Here is a 21,770-nt window from a genome sequence, read left to right on the forward strand (position 1 = left end):
TTGATAATTATAAATTTTGAATATTTGATCATTAACAAGAAAAAAAGTCTTATCTAATTATTCGATGGAATCAATAGAATACTTGGCTGCTAAAATAATCAGCCCCTGCAGCCCTATTCTCCTGTGTACCAAAGCATTCTAGAGTCAAATGAGAGGCTACATGTCCAAGAGCTAAAGCTCGGACCAAGTGGGGTCACGCAACAGGACAATCCAAAGCACAGAGGCAAACAAAATGGTGGAGGAAGAATGAAAGAATCAAGTTGTTGTAATAGTTGAAAGTCCAGACATCAAACTGAAAGAAGTGCTGTAATTAGGAGCTGTGTATGACAAATATGTACAAAACTCAATAAATGTAAGATTTTTTCAGCATTCTCAGATGATTAAATATAGAGCCTGAGCAGGAAATGCATCTCAAATCCAAATGAACACATTGCGATATCACAAAAGTTAAAACCTTTGGTCCAAGACTTAGTAACATGACAATGTAATAATTGTTTTAACCTTCTATTCCATCATTTCCAAACTTCCATAACAGGAGAAATCTGTCATTCCCTGTAGCGATCTTCCTTCCTTTTAAAAAGCTTTTCCAGGCAGTATCATTAGCTGTTCCCTGGAATATTTTTCCCAGTGATGTCATTCAGATTGGGAAAGACAGGAAGCTAAAGCAATATCACAATAGTTACTCTGTTTTTATCTTTGATTTTCTTAAACTGGAAAACTGAGTAGAAATTACATTTCTATATAATTAAAACAGTGAGAGTACCTTTAGTACAACTACTGGCCATAGGAAAGGTACGAATAAAGCTGACATAAGGTAGAGTTTAATGTGAATGAATGTCACCCCTCTACACTCTGTATGGGTGACCGATTCTATGTGGACTCGGCTCCTACACACAGGTCCATGTTTACATACATTAATTTCCTCAAGACTTACCATAACTTGCCTTACTCTTTAATCTGAGAGCTGGAAAGAGAAGCTCAATATCGTTCTCATCTCCACACCACTGGAGCTTTGTGTAAATGTGGTCATGCTTACTTTGGAAAGTTAAATATTTCAGTTTTTTTTTTAATTTTGAGAAGTTACTTGAGTTCTTATAACAGACAAATGCCTAACATATAATATTTAGGTCATGTTAAACAGCTAAAAACTCAAACTGCTGTTGCAATTTTTCGTATTCTTTAGTCTGTATTAGAGCAATTAGAACAGCTATCCAGAATAGGGTCAAATCAGACTCCCTGCCCTGGTGTTGAGGCGCTTTGTTTCTGGAAATTTGGGGCACGACCTTAGAGTGTATGGAGGGCCAGGAGTGACAAAATGAATCAATTAAATATGCCATTAAATAATTTATTAAATATTTCATTAATTAATTAAAAGTGGAATTAATTAATTGAATCAATATTTCAATAATTACTTAAAAGCACATTTATTTTGTTTAAAATGTTTAGTAAATTCTTTTTTTATTTATTCTATTAAAATTTTATTTTAATTAATTACACATTTAATTAATTATTGACATAGTTAATTAATCATTTATATGTTTGAAATTGTAATCAACCAATGAAACATTTAATTAATTATTTTATAGCATATAAATTAATTAATTCTGTCACTACTGGCCCACCATAAATGGAGAGGAGCTACAGACAATATGAAACAAAGATTAATTTGAACTATGAAGCAAATGTGATGGAGAGAGAGAATGAGGAAAACAGAGGACAGATATATGAATTTCAGAGCTGTTTATCACAATATCAGTTACACCAGATCACACATTTGTAGTACTATCACTTAACAGCCATAATGAAATGATAGTGGCAAGACTGGAGGGTTTTAGACAATACCTTTGGGTCTGATATCAATGAGAGGAGATAAGCGGTAAAATATCAAGGCAGAATTGTACACATTTGCAAACGTACGTGTGAGGTACAACAAATATCAGCACTAAAAGGTAGCAGGAGATTGTAGATGGTATTTAGATAACAGGGGTGAAGATTAATTGTCTGGGAAAATTGAAAATATCACAAGTGGAGAACACAAAGGCATCTTGGAAAACACTTACCTTTAACCAGGTAACAAAGGTTGTCAGGACAGCATGAGTGGAACCTGGCAAATCCAAACAAATCCAGACAAAGTCCAGAACAAAAACCTAGGAACAACATGGAAAATGACTTAAGAAGTCAGGAGAACATACACGGGACTTACAAAAGATCTGAACAGATAGACAGACAGTAGACAACAACAAAAAGAAATCACTGTCAATAAACTTTCTCACCTTTTCCAAACACGGCCTCACTCCCTCTACTGATGGAGCACTTGCTGTGGTCTCTCCCACACCACTTATTACATCTCAATATGCTGAAAATAAAGATGCAAACATGTAAAAGCATTTACCCACATCCTGATTTTACCCGAGATTGTGAGGAAATGACTTCCCAGATACATTATGAACATTTATATATTGCAATTACTGCTGTTTTCAAGTCGCTTTACATAAATATCTCAAACACACAGCATGAACATCAGCCTTGAGTGGTTGTTGTGAATTCAAATACTTTTACATTTTAATGTATCATAAATGCTCTTCAATGGTTGTTTGGATGGTTACAGGAAGTTCTGTTATCCTCTTAAAAAAATGCAAGATGTCTGTTTGTTTGAGCTAACTTTTGAAATTCTACTGCTACTGCTACTACTAATACTAATATTAATAATAATTCAGAATTAAGTAGCACAGTTTTTCCAAACACCCTAGTTTGTTTTGTTTTTTTTTATATATATTTTTAGATGGTTACATTATTTTACTTTGTACACAGAGCTACACAGTTTTTCACAAAAAAAACAAAAACCATGGTTAAAATTATGAACCCCCCACCTGACCTCCTGAAGTAATTTGTTGTAGTTTACTACAAGTCTCACACACGTCTGCTCAACATTCCCAGCCCATTTTTCTCTGGCAAACCTCCCAAGCTCCCCAGACTTGATGGTCTTCTGGCTCTGATCTTGGTCTTAGTTTACCCCACAGATTGTCAGTGGGATTTAACTCAGGGTTTTGTGCAGGCCAGTCAGTAACAATCACTTTGGACTTCTAGATTTAAACGTACCTCCATATAAAATGTGAAAGTGTGATTAGGTGGAGGGGAAATGTCCTTCCCAGTTACTGTATTTAAATATATCGGAGGAGCATAGCAATCTACACAAATTGTAGAATCGCTCCTATATATATTGAACACATTAGTTTTACATTTAGCAGAATGCATCGGTTGGTAGGAATTTGTAACTTCACAGTATTTTATGTATATTTATGAATACAGAATCATTTTCTATTAAAGTAAAATAAAATAAAAATTACTGGCTGCACGTTTAAATTATAATTTATTGCAAGTGTAGCACTTCTAAGAACATATTAAGTTACCAGCTTATTTGTTGGAATATAAAGAAAATATAGTTCCTGTTGTAAATCCTGCATTTACAGACACTTCATGTTTTAGCATGATGAAATCAAACTCCTGTCATCTGGTTCTAAAAACATATACAGTAACATAACACTGTTGAAATAAAAGCTTCTTTTCTTCTCATTTCTTGGTATGTCTTTGTGTATTTATTGCACAACCAACAGATCTGTGTGCCTCATTAGACACACAGAAGATACTCCCATGTTAAAAATGTCCAACTTAAGGTATAAAATTAACTTGTTTAAAGACAAGTACAAAAGTTTTGATCAATAAAACACCTTTAGGGCAACTAAAAAGATCCAAAGTTTAAATTTGGTGCTGTGCTGCTTTGCTTGACAACTGTGCAAAATCAACTAGCTCTCGTTGGTGCCTTCACGTGCACTGAGCTGTATCTGTATCTATTTTCCACAGTCTTTTGATCCCTTTTTGAAGTTTCATTGAATGATGTCAAAACAAATAAATGTGCAATAAACTTGCATCTGAAAAATGTTAATAAGGGAGATAACACTAGCTTGTGGAGCATACTGATTTTTTACTCAGTACAAGTCACTCTTTGGGAACACATCAGCTAGATTAGTTCCATATAGTACTGTGCAAAACGCTTAAGTGATCTCTCGTTACTTTATATTTTCTTATATTCCCTCCAGGGGTATAGGCTGTCTTGTGATTTTCCAAACATTCTTGAGCAATAGTTCTCCGGGCTTTCTGAAGGATTAAAAAAATATCTCCATCCACATGTAAACGCAAAGACACAGGTGTTTTTTTAAAATGTTTTTTTTTTAAATTTCTGTTTTCAGTGATCCAAAACAGTGTTTACGTGTGGACGAAGGCCCTAAACGCATAGAAAAAGCTGGGTTTTCAAAAATACCCGTGTGTGTGTGGACGTAGCCTTAGTGATAATGTCCACAAAAAAAAGGAGGAAAGTATATTGTTTTTTTTTGTTTTCTTTTTGTTCTTATGAGAGAATTGAACCCTAAGCTGCGTAAAGCTGACACTAAAGTGCATGTATTTATGTTCTGGTGTCAATACACGCTGAACATGAAAATTACCAGTAGAAGACAAATTGAGTTATTATGTTAATAATATGAACGTTTTCAGTTTTATAGCTGAAGAAGCCTCTTAGATAAAGTGTGAAACATCTTCAGGAAATTTCTTTCCAAGCTTTTCGGACTACCATGACTGGGATGACTGAAAACCTACACTGTCAGTAACTTTCTCAGCTTTTCCAGTCACTCCCTATGCTGATGGAACACTTGTTGTGGTCTCTCTCAAACCACTTCTAAAGTCTCGATATGCTAAAATTAAGATGCAAACATGTAAAAGCATTTACCCACATCCTGATTTTACCCGAGCCAGTGCAGTAAATGATTTCCTAGATATTGTGTTGTTTTACATCAACATCTAACACAAACAATGAACATGAGTCTTGTATTTGTCGATGGTCAAATGCTTTAGCATCTTAATGTGTCATATGTTTGGATTCTTCCAAAAAACCTGTTTTTTTATATCAAGTTACTTCTTATAAAGTGCAAGAAGTCAGTGTCCATTTGTTGCCTAAGCTTGTTATCTGTCATATCATTTTGAAACAATAATATTAATAATAAAAATCAATTCACATTTTATACGTTCTATTGCATCACTAAACTTCCACCGTCCCCTGTAGTAGTTTAGTAAGTATTTTCAAAGAGCTCTAGTTTCATCCTATCTGCCCAAAGCACATGCTTCCAGTATGCTTAATATAAAGGCTGTCCTTAGCTGGGTTTAGTGATGATCTTCTCTGAAACTACAGTTCCCAAGATGGTTAAGTCACTCACTAGTGCCTTGGCAGTTGTTCTGGGTTTATTTTTTAGATACTTCTAACTAGTTTTCTTTCCAGTCTTTAAAATATTTTGACTTCCTACCTTTGCCAGGCTTCTTTTGTACTGTGTGCCTCTCTTTGAATTTCTTGATGATTCTTCTCATTCCTGTTCTTGACACTTGGAAATGCTGTGTAACTTTTTACAGTATATCCATCTACTGCTTTGTGAGCATCAATAGTTATTTCTAAACTGATTTCTTTTGTTGTCAGCTTGATGCATCCTCAAAACAGTTTTTTGCTGTTTTATACTAATTGTAAACTGGAAGATAATCCTCAAGTTTAACTTGATTTTACAAGCTTTGAGCATTACGAAGTTAAAGCACATAATTGCACAGCAGTGGTTTGCCACTTTTTCAGGGGGCTAGTAATACTGACCCTGTTTTTTTGTTTTCTTCTTCTTTTTTTAAATAGGGACTAACAATTTTGGTCTCATTTGCATATAAATTGAGACAAACCAAATTTTATGATTTAACTTTTGTTTTTATACAAAATTGTCTTCATATTATATTTTCAAACCTGTGATTTGTCAGACTTTTGGCCCCACTGTGACACTTATGTATGTGTGATACATGATGCAATGCTGGTCACAAGCTTTTTAACTGTAGCATTTAAGATTTTCACTTAGTTTAATTGCTCTGTCTATTGCCTAAGACACTGGTCTTAGGATTGATATTGGGATAAAACCATGATTGGTCTTTATATTTGCCCTGCCCCCTTCTAGGCCATTACATTAATAGAGCAGGAATCATCTCCTGCCCACAGAGAGAGCGATGATCATCACTGATCTTTCAAAGCCACAATGATTACAGGTTTCTTCTTCCTGCTCTTCTTCATGGGTAAGTGCATTTAATTTTTGAATTTTTAAAAATTCATACAGGTTATAATTTCTGCTGCTTTACCATTTAAGGCTTTTATTCTGGTTAAGAAGAAAAGATGATTGCAACATGTATATTATGTGCTGCCATCACTCAGGGTACTATCTCTCGTGGGCACAAGGGATTATAAATTGAATTATAAAATCTTGCTCTGCTTCCAACACAATACAAATATGCGTATTTCAGAAATGTGATGCAATGTTCATTTTTACAATTAAATTGTAAAAATGAAAGATAAGGAGAAACCAGAAAGCAGAGCATTACAAGTTTTGGATATAATAAAAGAAACGTTCTTGCTCTAGAAAAGTTTATTAAGATTGGTCATCTATGTACCTGCAAATTTTTGTAGTGTATGTGTGTGTGTTTTGTGTCCAAGATTTAGCCATTTACCTGATTTTGATATTTGTAAAGATTTAGTATTATACACTTTGTATATAAAAAGCAATATCTGTTTCCTGCCTACAAAATTGTGGTTTCTACAGCCCTCTAAATCTGCTGTGGATGATTGGACATCCAAATACTAATTCCTAATGACAACTACAGACAGAGATTAAGTTATGCTTAATTCCTATTAAGAGGTATTCAAGAGAAAAAAAAAGAAGTGTTCAGGAAATTCTGCAGTGGTCAGAGGGGAATGATCGTTCTTTCTTGCATTTTGTAAAGTTAAGAATGAATTACCCTCCTGCCTCCATTTCTTTATATTGATCATAAATGATGTGCAGAGAATTCAAGTGCACTTACATGGAATTATTTTTATTTCATAACTATTGCGGCCCTAGCAGGCCCTCCTCCTGAAATTGACCTTATGTGGGTGTCTTCTGCCATATCTCCTGCCTTAGGAGCCAGCTTTTTTGTACAGCTGACTCCCATCAGCAATTAAGAATACTTAAGGCCAGAGAAAAGTGAGCTCTAGTGCCAGAAAGCCTTGTTGGGTTGCAGCTAGTGAGCGATGTGTGTGGTGGTTAATTGCTCCTTCTGTGCAGAGAGGAGTGTATTTGGCTTATTTTCAGTTTATCAACAGTTTTGTTGTTTTCTTTCTTTTATTAATAGAAACATTAATAAAACCTGTTAATTTAACCATTTTACCGTCTCCTTTTTTCAACCTGGAAACCTTTTGTTACTTTCCCTCATCCCCTGGAGCTTTTTAGGGGAACAATAACTTGCGAGCAAAAACACAACAGTATGTGCTGTAACATGTCCTTGCTGGAGATTGAGCAACTTTTTGTTGGCAGGTTTAAATTTTGCTGTTTAAATGTTTTATTTTTTAAATCCCAAAAGCTACAGTATATAATACAGGGACAGCAGTGCAGAGGCTTCAGAACTTGCCTTAGAATCCTTTGATTTAAACAGTTTCTTCAGCAGTAATGTAATCCAGTGATTGTTGTCAGGATTTCCACTGTTACACAGCAAACAATAATTGTTAATTATTAATTCGGCAATCTTTTTTTCCAAATTAAGACAACACTGCTGCAGTGTAACTCAGTTTAATGATGTAGCCTGAAGTGTCTTTCAAAGTGACCAATAACATCAGTAACCCGTCCTCCTTTGGGCTCCGCCCCCCAAACTTTCAAAAGTTGATTCTCTCTGGATTATGTTTTTCCTCATGCTTAGGTTATGATATAAAAATTATTCAATAGGTTTGCGCTAAACTACATTCTTCAAAAGCACTATCAAAACTGCATTTTAAATTGTGCCCAACATGATTTTACTATGTTGTTTCGTGCATCTAAAATAACAAGTCATGAAAAATATCTTCAGCACCAAAGCAGCAATTATAAATAGGAAAAAACTGAAATGAAATGTTTGGCACATTGAAATTAGTTTTCATCCTGTCCCATCATATTTTAATTTCTCACTGAAGTGATCATTCGCTGAAAAAAGGAATGTTTCCTTTCCTTCATAAAGAATCTTTTATCCCAACCAAGCATCGGGCCCTTTATTACTGTTAATAATACTGATTACTAAGCATTGATACACCTATAAATCTTTATCTCATGAAGATAAAATAAGACAGAATAGCTACACATGTTAAATGTCATATTACACTTGAAATTAAAAAACACTTACACTGAGTGTTTTTGCTTGTAATAAGAATGAAATCTGTGAGAGGAACAGCTAAAAATTGCTCGAGAATGTTTTAATTGTATGCATTTGTCAAAACACAACTAGTCCCTTATCAAATCATTATATCATACTACAGCAAATCTTTATGAGATAATCAGACTAAACATTAAATGTATATGACAGTTTTTTTGTTTGTTTGTTTGTCTTTTTCTACACATAATGCTGAGGTAGACTGTCCCTAGGTTGATTCAGTGTCACCAAGTGTTTGCTCACAGGCGGTCACCTGATTGTTGCGGTTTTCTCTATATTATTGTAGGGTCATTATTTAAAGTCCATTGAGGTGAATGTTGTTCTGTGATTTGGTGCTATATAAATAAAACTGAATTGAATGTACTTTTTTCTGTCAGGGGGAAATGCCTCCAGCGTAGAGCTGCAAGATGACCAACAGACACTCAATGAGACTATTACCAGAGGTAATGAAAAAACACTTCAAAACTTATTTAATAAAAAAAACAAAAATATGCAGCACCTGGAACACAAAAATGTGAAAATGGACAGGTACATAAATCAACAATCTTTATGTGGTGTGCGTGCGTTCATGTTAATGTGTGTGAGAGAGAGAGAGGTGGAGAGAGTGACAAGTGGGGAGTGTGTATGTGTGTGTGTCACAAAATGTACTTGAAAATAAAGGTGGGAATCCAAAATAATGGCTCCCAGGAGCCAGAGGCAGACAGAGATTGATCAAGGGGAACTGGATCATCTGCAGTCCACAAGAGTACTGAAAACCTCACCTTTAATGGCAGATAAGTTAGATAGTTACAGTTAGGTGGTCCATTTCCTACTCTGGCTCTGCTTGCTGGACATCCCGGATGAGTGACTTAATCTCCTGGGTGAGGGATCGGATTACACATGAGGGAAGCAAAATGGTCTCTTCCTTCACAGACTCATCGAAAGAAAATTTTCAAGACAAAGTATTAGGCTTCACATTGAGAGAACCTGGTTTATAGGTTATTAAAACCTATAAAACCTGCTATCTAAAACCTGCCGGTGTCCTGCAGGTTTTAGATATCACCCTGGGTCAACACACCTGAATCAAATGATTAGTTCATTACCTCTCTGGAGAACTTCAAGACATGTTGAGGAGGTAATTTAGCCATTTGAATCAGCTGTGTTGGATCAAGGACACATCTAAAACCTGCAGGACACCGTCCTTTGAGGCCTGGAGTTGCCCACCCCTGGGTTATGGTAAAGCTAAACTGAGTAAAAAATGAGAGCCCAGGATGGTTCCTCAGGATGAACCAGGATCATAGTAGAAGCGAAGCATTGTTTCAGGGCGTCGAAGCTTTGTCAAAACGAGTTATCCCAGTGGAAGGCAACCTTGAGGAGCTAAGTGGGTGAACAGCAAGGCAATCTCGCAAAAATCCAAATACTCACCAATAATAAATCGTTGGTAAAAAGGAGCAAAGCCCAAAAAGTGTTGAAGTTGTTTGCTTTTGAGAGGAACTCACTCAACCAATGGTTGGACCTTGGCTGGCTCTGCCCTTAATTGACCCTTCTTATTCATGAAACCCACAAAGGAAAACAGATTGGACATGAAACTTGCACTTCTTACTAGAGATGGACCGATACCGATAAGTAATATCGGATCGGTCCAACTCTACTTCTTACATTTTACATATGTCATCATTTATTGTGCCCGCCAGTATCTCTAAAGTTACTGCTGGGCTTAACCTGCTGGCACACGAGGCAGTTCGACAAAACTTCATCTCATTCCACAGTAGAAACACTCATCAGAAGTTAGGTATCTGTCTCTTCCCAATGGACAGACGAGCCTAACCGAGCTGCATGATGGTTTGCTCGCCGCTCTCTTCTGACTCACTCTCTCAGGGATGGAAAACTTCATGGAGGACTCCCAAAAAGTTGATTATGTTTATTTGGATGTAGCGTTTTCAAGTTTCATCACTTATCCAAATGACTTCTTTAGTCTCAGCTAAATGCAGTTTTCCTCAACCTTTTAAACAGTACATCTGCATAATGACTGAAACTAACACCATGGGCCAACAATGAATTGTGAGGTCAATTTCTTGGTCATTAATATGAAAATGTTCATGACATTGATCAACAACCACTGATCAAAGACAATTGATCAGCACCATTCACAGACTTGAGAAATGGCTGCAATAACAGCATTGTAAGATGGTGAAAGATGTACCCTTATGCCTCCTCTTCGATTCAGAGATGGTCTTTCCCTTTTTACAGAAAGCCTCCTTGAATCCTGGGCTGAACTCACTTTATTAGCTGATAAGACGCTGTGTTAGGGTTGGATCCTTTGTCAAAAACATGTCTTGGTCTTAAACTTGCTAAACTCCTCAAAAGACTGTTCAAGGTTAGCTTTTAACACTACAAAACCTAACACCTGTGCCCACTTCAAAGCTCATCCTTATAACACAATCATAAAAGTTTTCTAAGGTGCTTGGAAAGAAAAGCTACTGAAATTCTGTAAGATTCTTGAAGGTGGTTCACCTTTCATCCGAGAAGCTTCTTTAATTCTAAAACCAAATGGTGGAGAGTCCCAGGTCTGTTGTGGGAGTTCTCCCTTAAGATCATTTACCCATTATTGATCATGCGTCTCATTACATGAGCCAAGGTGTGAAAAAGGAAAATGAGTAAAGTCAAGGGTTGAAGTGAGATCTGGCATGCGGGGAAAACCTTAAGGCCATGTCCATCTTTTTCTCTCTTTTTTGGCTTTCCTTCCTCGCTGAGACGGCGTTTTCGTTAAGGAAAACGCTCTCCAAAGCGTATACATTTGAAAATGCCATAGGGTGGGCATGATTAAATTATGGTTGCCGGCTGTGACAACCAGCCTCTCCTGACACTACACCCTGCCACAGTGACCGACTGAGAATCACTTTAATAAAAATTAAAGCTCAGTATTATACAGACACAAAAACATTCCCCATAATATATTCATATCCATATATACCATAATATCCGAATCATATCTCACACATGCAAAATCAATTAAAAAAAAAAAATCATGATTAATAAAAAAATGTTTTAGGAAGTTATTTGCTCTTGGCTGCCGTAAGTTGGTGCTTAGTTAACTTAAGCTTTGTGACGGCTCTGATCCCAACCGTAAAAAAAATGACTTGCTTCCTTTCTTATTTTCCAGTTTGTACATTCCTGATTCCTCTTCAACTCCTCTCCTCACATCTCAAGTCCTTGTATACAAAATAAAAGTCACAAGAAGGGAGAAATTGAAGCAATTAAAAATGAGGCTCTGAAGCAAGCATTTCTAATTTTGTTAAAGTGATGTTGGTTAATTAATTGACAATTGGCACAACTTGCACTGAGCACATGTCATAGATGTAAAGAGTCAGGAGGCCTTCATTTGACCATTGGAATCACTCAAGGAGTTCATGTAATGTGCATGAAGTCTCTTCCTGACAGTTCAGAAACACATGCACATGATGCTGTAGCCTGCTGGAGGTAATTTTGTAGGTTTTTTTTTAGGGCTGTTCCTGGTTGTATTTGAAATAGATTCACAATGGTTATGCCTCCTAACCATATAGACTGAGATCCCTGAATTTCAAAAAAATGTTGTTTTATACTGTGGCATGTGAAACCCCCAGCAGCATAGACTTATAGCAGCATAACGTTGGAAGGACTTAGGGTCACCTAATCCAGAAAGGATGTTTATGAGCGTTTCTTTCTTTATTATATGTTTATACACCGCTGTGCATTTATTGATGGCAGTGTGTCTTTTGGCTTGTCTTCCTTCCGTCACCCCTAACCTGTTGTGACAGGGAAAAGGGAATGTCCACACACATGTTCCACTTCTCCAAAACCACTCTCCTCTTCAGTCACTCATGTCTCCGCACGCTTTGCCACTCAGTTGCTCCTGGGAACAATCACACAGGGTTACAGGAGCAGGTCCAGGGAAAATCTATTTACAAAGAAACACAATCAGAAACTGACTTGTAAACACACAGTTTTAGATACTGCTTGACCGGGTAGACTAACGTAGGCTACTCAACAATCCGGCGACGAGTAGGACAGAACGGCCATTCTAAATAGTGCTCAGGATTGCAGGAGATCAGTGGCAGGTGTGATGATTAGCACAGGTGCGTGGGCCAGAGGCAAGAGCAGAGACAGAGGAGAGAGAGCGAGGGAGGGAGAGAGAGCACAAAACAAAACAAAAATAAACATGTTGCCTAACACCGAACCAGCCAGTGAGACACGGGGGCCATGACAGAAAAGGAGTTTTTCCTTACCACTGCTGCCTTACCAAGTGCTTGCTCAAAGGCAGTCATCTGATTGTTGGGGTTTTCTCTATATTATTGTGGTGTCAATACCTTACAACATAAAATGCATTGAGGTGACTGTTGTGATTTGGTGCTGTATAAATAAAATTGAACTGAATGTACTTTTTTCTGCTAGGGGGAAATGCCTCCAGCATAGAGCCTGAAGATAACCAACAGATGTTCAATGAGACCTTTACCAGAGGTAATGAACAAACACTTCAACAGTTCACAGAAATTCAGTTTATACATTTTAAAATGTTTTTTTTCTGCCACTGTATTGTTTAATCAAGTCATAGAATCTAAGAAACTGAAGTGCTTCAAATAAAATTCTGCAAAAAAAATTTGGGGGCTGCAATTTATCAATATTTGTAATGAAGGGGAATTGTGAGATGAGTTAATGGGATATTATGAGAAGATAGTTGCATAAAATTATAGCTATATTGATAAGCAGGGTTTTGTCAAGGTGCAGCTTGGAAAAAGCAGGACTCAGGCACAGAATCTCTAAATGTAACAGTGAAATTTACTGTTTAATTTACTGTGAAATATTGCAACAACAGTTCAACACTAAGGCCTTTATAGAAATGACCACGGTTCAGTTTTTTTTCTTTTTAAGATCCCCTCTGGCAGCTTATGCAATCAGAATTATGATCTGAATGCACTGTTGTTCCAAACACATTTTGCTTTTCCAAGATCATCATATCATTGCTTTCGATCCCAACTTCATTATATACTGTATCAATAAAAAAATTAAAATATTTAAAGCATCGTCCTGGTTGTGGAACACTGGATCAGCATTTCATCCTCTCAAGGATACTTGAGGGTGCATGCGAGTTTGCCCAGCCAGTCTACATGTGTTTTGTGGACTTGGAGAAGGCATTTGACCGTGTCCCTCGGGGGGTCCTGTGGGGGGTGCTCCGGGAGTATGGGGTGTCTGGCCCATTGCTACGGGTCATTCAGTCCTTATACAACTGTTGCAAGAGCTTGATCCGCATAGCCGGCAGTAAGTCGGACTCGTTCCTGGTGGTTGATGGGCTCCGCCAGGGCTGCTCTTTGTCACCGATTCTGTTCATAATTTTTATGGATTATGATGCGCTTAAGATGAGCATGAAAGTTAGCGTTTTTATACCATTTTTATATTCATTGACAATGTGTCTTTATATCATTTCAGAAAATGAAGAGAATAGTACTAAAAGCTGCAGATATGTTGACATTATTAACCACCTGAACTTGACCCAAGACAAGGATATGTACATTATGACAAGGCCTGTGGAAAATTACAGTGATGCTACACCCGTATACCATATTATGGGAGTTAAAGCCATCTTAGATGTGGTAAGTTGTTCTGGCTAATGTTGCTGCCTTTCAAATAATGAATAGGTCATTGTTCTGGGTCTTTGACCCAATGTTTTGTGTTTTTTGGACTTCTGAATTCTGTTTTCCATGATTTGTTTTCAGTGTGACTATTAGTTTCCTTACTGTTTAGTTTTTTGACATTTATGTATTTTCTTTTTAATTAAACCTGACAGAATATTTGTTTCTTTTTCTTTTATCTGTAAACGTCCCCTTCTAAAACAAACAAACAAACAAACAAACAAACAAACAAACAAACAAACAAACAAACAAACAAACAAACAAACAAACAAACAAACAAATCATGAGCTTTTTCCACTGGAAAATGTTGTCGTCCACATTCAGTCAACATTGTAGTGTACTGCCTCCACTTTTGTTTATATGCTGTATCATAAAAGTAGATTCTGAAAATAACACACACAACGTGTTAAACTGTGCAACACATCAAGGGTGTTAAGCTTTTAAAACACTTTTTCAGTGTTTACACATTCTTACACATTTTTTTATTCCTATCTTTCATAACTTTTATTTGACTATTTTTGGGGACTTGCTCACCCTTCCTTCCCCACATGTGGAAAATCAACTTTGAAGCCTGGCTGAACTAACAATATGTTTGTTTTCTTTGCTCACAGAGGAAAACTGACCAGAGCCTTGTTTCTTACATTTGGGTTCAATATGTGAGTATTCTCTTGGAAATACACAATTTTCCGTTGTTGAAATTCAAATGTGTTATAATCATTTCTTTTAATCCTTTCTTTCTGTTTTTCTCTGCTTGTATCTTTTTCTTCTCTTTCACACCATCCTGTGTAGCATTGGTGGAATCAGTTCATATCTTGGAACCCAGATAATTTCTGTGGACTTGAAAATATAACATTTCCTGCTGCAAATTTGTGGATGCCAGATATAACTATTGAAGAAAGGTAAATTTTATATGGAAACGCACCCACACTTACAGATGCACATATAGTCACTAATGATGAAGACTAAGTATATATTTTTTAATTTATCAAATGAATTGCAAACTGAAAAGGAATATAGCCAAGACAAGGTTAGAATTAACAACTGCTAACTTAAATATTGACATTGTGCTTTTAAACATCACTCTTATAAATCTCAGCCTCACAGAACCTTGATGTTCTAGCTGTCTGTCTGTTGAATATTATTTTGAAGTATTTTGCAGTGTGCTTTAGTAAAGTGCCTCCCAGTTGTCAGTTTCATAGGCATTAATGCACCTCCATACCACACGCAGGTGTTTTGAGTTGAGTGCTGACAACAACCCATCCTTGTTCTCTTTAGTCCAGAATATGCTGTGTCAATGATTTTAGAAAAAGAATATACAATTTCAATTTGTCTGACCACAGAACAATTTTCCAATTTGCCTCAGTCCTTTTCAAATAAGCATCGCCTAGACCTAACAGCATAAAGGAGGACAAGTAGGTGAGTTTTCTTACTTCCAGAAAAGCAGAGCCAGTGGCAGCTTAAAAATCAAAACGTGAAATGTGACCATGAGAACTTCGCAAGAAGTTCTCAACTTATGTAAACATTTACCACTAAGCCTCAGCACCCTTTTTTTTTAAAGCACATAAGGCGCTTGTCCATATGCAACAACAGCCTATTAAGTAACAAAATATCTGCATCTGAGTGGCCATCCTATCTGGAATACACTGTCAGATATCACATGAGAGTAAAGGAAGTCTGGTGGAATCAGTGTGACCCATGGTGAAAAAGGGGGATAAAGTGGAAGAGCTATTACAGTGAAGAGAGGGTGGAGCACTGCTAAGAGGAACAGTCATGACAGGAGCACATAGAGGCTGTTCCTCAGGTCTTCAAGGGACATGTGGGAGAATAGGAGGACAGAAAGACAAGGCTCCTGCCAAAGCAGTGAGGTATGGGTGTGATGTGAATGATGGGTACTCCTGAAGGCATGTGAAAAAGTGTGACCAGGTGGTTTGCATAAGCTGCTGGTGTACCTGATGTGGAGCAGGTCGCCACCGGACTGGTTCTGCATGCAAAATATTGCCAAAAGTATTCACTCTTCTGCCTTGACACACATGAACTTGAGTGACATCCCATTCTTAATCTATCCATAGTTTTCACCTGATGTCAAAGCTACTGGGACATGCCAACCTGGCAGGCAAAAACAGCACTGTAGTCCTTTGCCGTCTACTTGTTGAACTTGTTTGAGTTTAACGCCAGATAGTTGATGTAGTTTATGTGCTATCAGATGCACTAATTTGTGTTTATTTACAGCTGCCAGAAGGATGTAAAGTATGGCATCAACATATGAACACACCTCTCCTAACCCTGCCTTAGGCCAAATTGCACCATCCCTGCTCCTCCACAGTAACCCAGGCAGTTAGGGGTTTCTCATTTAAACTGTAGGAATGATTTACCTGGCGTTGAAAAAAATACTTGAATAACTTTACTTGCAATACACAACATCAATGTGACAAATTAATTCTGTGTGGACTTTCTGGCACTTTTCCACACTGCAAATGTCCAGGTCAACAAACTGTAAGATTTAATGTGTTTGAGCTAGTTATGTAGTGCTTACCTTTGCTTCAATGATGAACAAGTTCTTGTACTTCACCTGTTCCATGGTGGCATTGTTTACCCATCCAGATCGAAAATGTATATAACTGGAACTGAACTGGAGCTCTGCGAGAGAAGTCACCACTTTTAGGGATTTAAATAAAGCTGCTGGAACAGAATATGGATCACAAGTCTCCAAAATTCAGTTTCTCTTCAAATCTTTGTTTTTCCTCCATGGATAGACGAGCCAAGACAGATGAACAAACAACCACCTTTGTCCTACATTACTACCAACTGTCTATTTGTGGTCACAATGGAGTAATATTTTGCATGTCAGAGTAGTGAGTCTGATTGAAAACTATGGATAGAGTACAATATGACTGTAATAATGACACGTCAGACATGTCCACACATACATGCTTTTCAGCATCTTTATTAACACTTATCAAGTTTGCTGCTACAAACACGCTCAGTCAGCTGCAGCTCTGCAGCTCACAGCCCAACTCACATCAACAACTACACTGAAATCCAGGACCTAGAAACCTTTAACCCGGTGAGGTGTAATTGCGGATGCCCTGCAGGTGCGTTCACCTCCCCAGCAGCAGGACCGCTGACCACGCCCCACCACATACCTACCGCCCAACTGAGGCCGGGGAGCCATCCGGCCGAACCTGCTCCCCCCCGCGATCAGGAGAGGGGACTGGCCCAGACCGTCGGCACCCCCGGCCCCTGCCCATCAACACGAATGTGTTCATTCAGTGGTGGCAGTTACGAGGTTGGTCCGGGGGCCAACCATGTGGCCTCCGCCTCCAGCAGGAGAAGCCCCTTGCGCAGCTCCTCCACCTCTGGCAGACGTGGACCCTCCTCCGTCTCTGGCTGTGCAGGTTGCCGACACGGTGGCTGCTCCGTGGTCCTCTTTCGAGGAGCTGGGATGGGTTCAGGCACTTACCGAGCCCCAGCCACTCCCCCATAAGGAGTGGGAATGGGTGAGGGGACAGGCTGCATCCTGGCTGGTCGCATCCTGGGGGCCGGAAATGACCAGACCTTCTCCACTCCCATGCACATCAGTGGGGGTCGCCGTGGTGCTGACCAGGAATGGATCAGAGCCGCCAAATCCTTTGCATGCTGCACTCGACCTGGTCCTGCAGTTCTTCTCGCCAACACTGCAACACCACCACCTGCTCCTGCTGTGTGGCTGCCAGCTCGGCCACCATTTGGGCCAGCTCCTTCCCTTCCTAGCGATTTAGCTGTACAGGTGCTGTGGCGATTGTGAAGTGGAGACTGTAGCTGCTGAGGGTGAACTACTGCTGAACCTTTGGATGGCCGACAAAACAGATCTTCCGATGTTTTCAGCTAAATCGCTGGACATGCTGGTAGGCAAGAAGTGAAGCAGCAATATTTAACACTTAGATTTAACATTTAAAATTTTGTTTTAAATATAAAAAGTTACAAATATTTTACTAAATGTTGTAAAAAAAAGACTGGAAAAAACATGTTTTTGTAAGGTTTTGAGCTAAATGTGGAGAAATGTTGCCGTTAATTTCAGCATGTTTCACTTTACAAATGGTGCCCCATAATCCTTGAACCTTCCCCCAGAGAGAGAAACTTTCACAACAGGATTGTCTACAGAAACATGATTTAAGCATCCATAGCTTGGTTTCAGGGCACACATTAAGTGTACATGACTGCAAAGCAAATGTGTTAAATTTAGTTATGTGGTGGAGAGGAAAACTCATCGGAGCCTGAGCTCCCAGATGCTGCATTCACATTTCTCCCTGAAGTACAGACTGACTCTGGGTTAACACTTTAAGTCCTCACAACTCTCTGGTTGCTTTGGAACTAATCCTAGACTCGGAGGCAGCGAGTTCAGTCACGCAAAAAACAGAGTTAACAGCCTCAGAGGGGATTACTGTCTCTTTGGACTCTGCTAGTTGAAAAGCACAGTGGGTTTTGGAATGATATTCAGAACTCCCCATCTTCCCCCACTAGAAACAGTCTTTGACATTGAATCAACAGGGTTTTCAGTAGAGTCAGATGCCAAATTAACACAAACAGAAGCAAAAACATAATCGTTAACGGCAGAACTAGATCACAGCATCAGAGTTGACTGTCTCCTGATTGGTGATTTCAGTACTGGAGCTAAACAGTTCAGAAATATGACCCCTATTATTTTCAAGGGAACGAATTCAGTCTTTGAGTTCATAACATAATCACAATCGTCATTGCTGCTATCCTGACCAGGAACGCTGAAACCAGGCGAATCGTCCATGTTGAAAGCAGCCAACCCCTACTCACTCTCTTGATTCTACATCTAAGGGTCTGGAGTAAATATCAGAAATACTCACTACTAGACGGTTCGTGGACAACAACACCACCGGTGGCGTTAGGTGTGTTGCAGCAGGGACACATGGAAAAGTTTCAGGACACCAGCCCTCGATGATTGGAGTTTGAGACCCCTGCGCTACACTATATGTGCGTACCATATTTTGTGCCGTAATCTGTTTTCATTTGCTCTCATACAGGACAGACAAGGACAAAGAGACTAAAAGTCCTTATCTCTTAATTCACTGGTATGGTGGGGTCGAATACACAAATGAGCAGGTGGTGACAACTGCCTGCAGGATGCGTGTCTACAAATTTCCCTTTGACATTCAAAGGTGCAACATCTCCTTCAAGTCTATCATGCATTCTGGTGAGTCAATATCAAGTTCTACTTACATGTGTTTTTCGTACTCTCATATATATAAACCATGAAATATCACAACACATAGTCCTTCGTTCACCTGCTCACATTTATTTTTCTATTCCATTTTAGATAATGAAATAGAATTAATTTACAACAAAAACAATAAATCGATGACAACTTTGACACGCAGCATGATGTGGACCCAGTACGAGTGGACATTCGAGGACTTGACAGCCACAAACAAATCCAGCATTATGTATCCACATCAAACTGTAATTATTTACACGGTAAGTACTTCTTAACCTCTTAGGTCCTGGCGTCCACATATTGGGACATCACATTTTAGGTTTAGACCACAATACTAAATTTTGCAAAGATTTCCAAATAGCAAAGAGAAATTAAAAATGCATGCCATGAAAGGGTTTGGGTCTTAGGAGGTTAAAGCAGAAACACAGATGTGGAAATTGAGTCATTAGCCACATTTTAATAACATTTGTAATGAAAACAAAATTGCAGTTTGTTTTGAAAGGGTTTTAAAAACTCAGCAAAAAAGTTGTTTTCCTTGTGGTTTCGTTCCCCCTGAAGCATACACAGCATTTATTGGACAAGTACTAGATTTCTTTATCCTCCTAACCCTCTTTTAAGTACAATCTAAAAAGGCCTGCAGCCACTTACCACATCCTCAGCACATCATGGCTTATACTGTAAACTTGCTGTTCCATACAGAAGATTATCAAAGTTTACTCCTGCTATGCTGGGAAAAAAAACACATCTGTATCCAATAAAACTTTAAAGCAAAGCATTTGTCCTTGTATTACAAACATTATTTTATGTTATTATAAGTTATTGGTTATATTTGATAAGTTCTTAGAGGAGACACAATTGCAGGCAGCAGAAGAAACCAACAACAGCTAAAAGGCAATAAGGAATTCTTTATTATTATTATTATTATTATTATTATTATTACATTTTATTGCACAGATCACGATGAGAAGGAGGTCAGTCCTCTACATTGCCAATTTCATTTCTCCAGTGCTCTTCTTCTTGGTTCTGGACTTGGCCTCTTTCCTGATCCCAGATGTTGGAGGCGAGAAACTCAGCTTCAAGGTCACTGTCCTGCTCGCTGTCACAGTGTTGCAGCTTATTCTGAATGACATTCTGCCCAGCACTTCAAAAAAGGTTCCACTTATAGGTAACAAAGTGGGGTTTATTTGACTGAATGCATTAATAAATTACATTACTGACATAGTCTGCTCTCCTCAGCTATCTACTGCATTGGGACTTTTACCCTGATGCTGCTCAGCCTCCTGGAGACTATTGTGATGATGTATCTGATTGAGAAAGACTCTGCAGCCCATCACAATGAGACAGATGAAGAGCAAAACCTGAGTGTAAATTGTGGAGACAAATGGTGCAAAGCCAACTTCTGTGTTAGAGGTGAGATTATCTAAACTCATGAAAACAGGTTTATCTTTAGTTATGGTTAAAATACCCACACATTAACATTAGCATTTACATGCCATTTAAATCTATCATTTTAATTGTGTACCCTTAATCATTTTGTCGTATATCCTCCCAGGAATAAAATCCAGTGACTGTGCATCTGTTTGTGATGAAAGTGCCGATGAAACACAATCTGTGACTGAAAAGGTGAGACTTTAGCTACACTTTAAAGGGCTATTTATTTAAAGTGAAGTATAAAAATCATTGAGCTTGCATTTGAGAAATTACTTAGAGAAAGAGATCAAGATGTTTGTTTGTATATTAGTAGAAAACCCTTTTATTTCAGTCACAATGGAAACAAACCATTGTGTCAAATGTAGTAGCAGTCAGTGGCCTAAATTTGTTGATAACTTTCTTTAAAATGTAAAAACAAAACTTTTGCAGAGAAGCAGCGACAAGCTGACAGAGGTGTCCCTTGGTCTTGAACAAGTCTCAGATGAACTGAGAAAGATTGGGAAAACAATAAGTCTGCTCAGCAGTAACGAGAAGGAAGAGAAGTTCGGATACTGGGCCAGAATGGTAAAAAAAATCAACAGGGCTTACTTCATTTTTTATGTCACAGCAGTCACTGTATTTTTGTCAGTTCTTGTTTCAAGGTGGACCAGCTGAAGTAAAATAAAATATGAATTCATTAAAAGAGACAGAACTTATGTATTATTTATTTTTTTCATAAATGTCATTCATTTCAATCAGTCCGAAGAAAACAAATGTCCCATTGAGTACAGGTTGGTAAGGTGTTCACTTCTTATATTTAGTGATCTATTTAGCATCATCAGAAATACAGACCCACAGCTGAAGAAAAAAATCAGATATTTAACAGTGATTTCTGCTCCACTTTACTGTGGTGGTTTCAGAGCCCCAGCGTAACAAAAGCTGCAAGGAAATGACATTGTTATTTGTCGCATATTGTGTAGCATCAAAATTGTGAAATTCAGCATCAAAGGTTTGGTTTCAACCAGTTATGAGGTAAACTTGTGTAGTAGTCTTCATGACTATTTTCAGTGCTCCTTATCGCAATAGAAAAATTCCAACATTTAAAACATTATTAAAATGTACATTTATATTTAAGGTGGTGCAGTATGACAAATTATATCAGATGATGATATTAAACTGTCTATTGTTTTATATTATACTTAATTCTTCATTTT

At 38.0% G+C, this 21,770-nt stretch overlaps 1 protein-coding gene across 1 annotated transcript; it reads left to right on the forward strand.

Moving 5' to 3' along the window:
• The first annotated feature begins 6,107 nt into the window (after positions 1–6,107).
• Positions 6,108–21,231, forward strand: LOC146703451 (5-hydroxytryptamine receptor 3C-like). The gene is made up of 12 exons (XM_085466698.1): positions 6,108–6,144; positions 8,655–8,720; positions 12,688–12,753; positions 13,720–13,883; positions 14,534–14,578; positions 14,712–14,821; positions 18,956–19,125; positions 19,249–19,406; positions 20,101–20,311; positions 20,383–20,556; positions 20,699–20,769; positions 21,007–21,231. Exons 1-12 carry the CDS (start codon positions 6,108–6,110, stop codon positions 21,229–21,231), a joined length of 1,497 nt encoding a protein of 498 aa, XP_085322824.1.
• Positions 21,232–21,770: the final 539 nt, after the last annotated feature.

This window comes from Copadichromis virginalis, linkage group LG8 (genome assembly GCF_057382275.1).
Source record: "Copadichromis virginalis isolate Kocher_CV1m ecotype Utaka linkage group LG8, C_Virginalis_male_GT1.1, whole genome shotgun sequence".
Taxonomy (NCBI): domain Eukaryota; kingdom Metazoa; phylum Chordata; class Actinopteri; order Cichliformes; family Cichlidae; genus Copadichromis; species Copadichromis virginalis.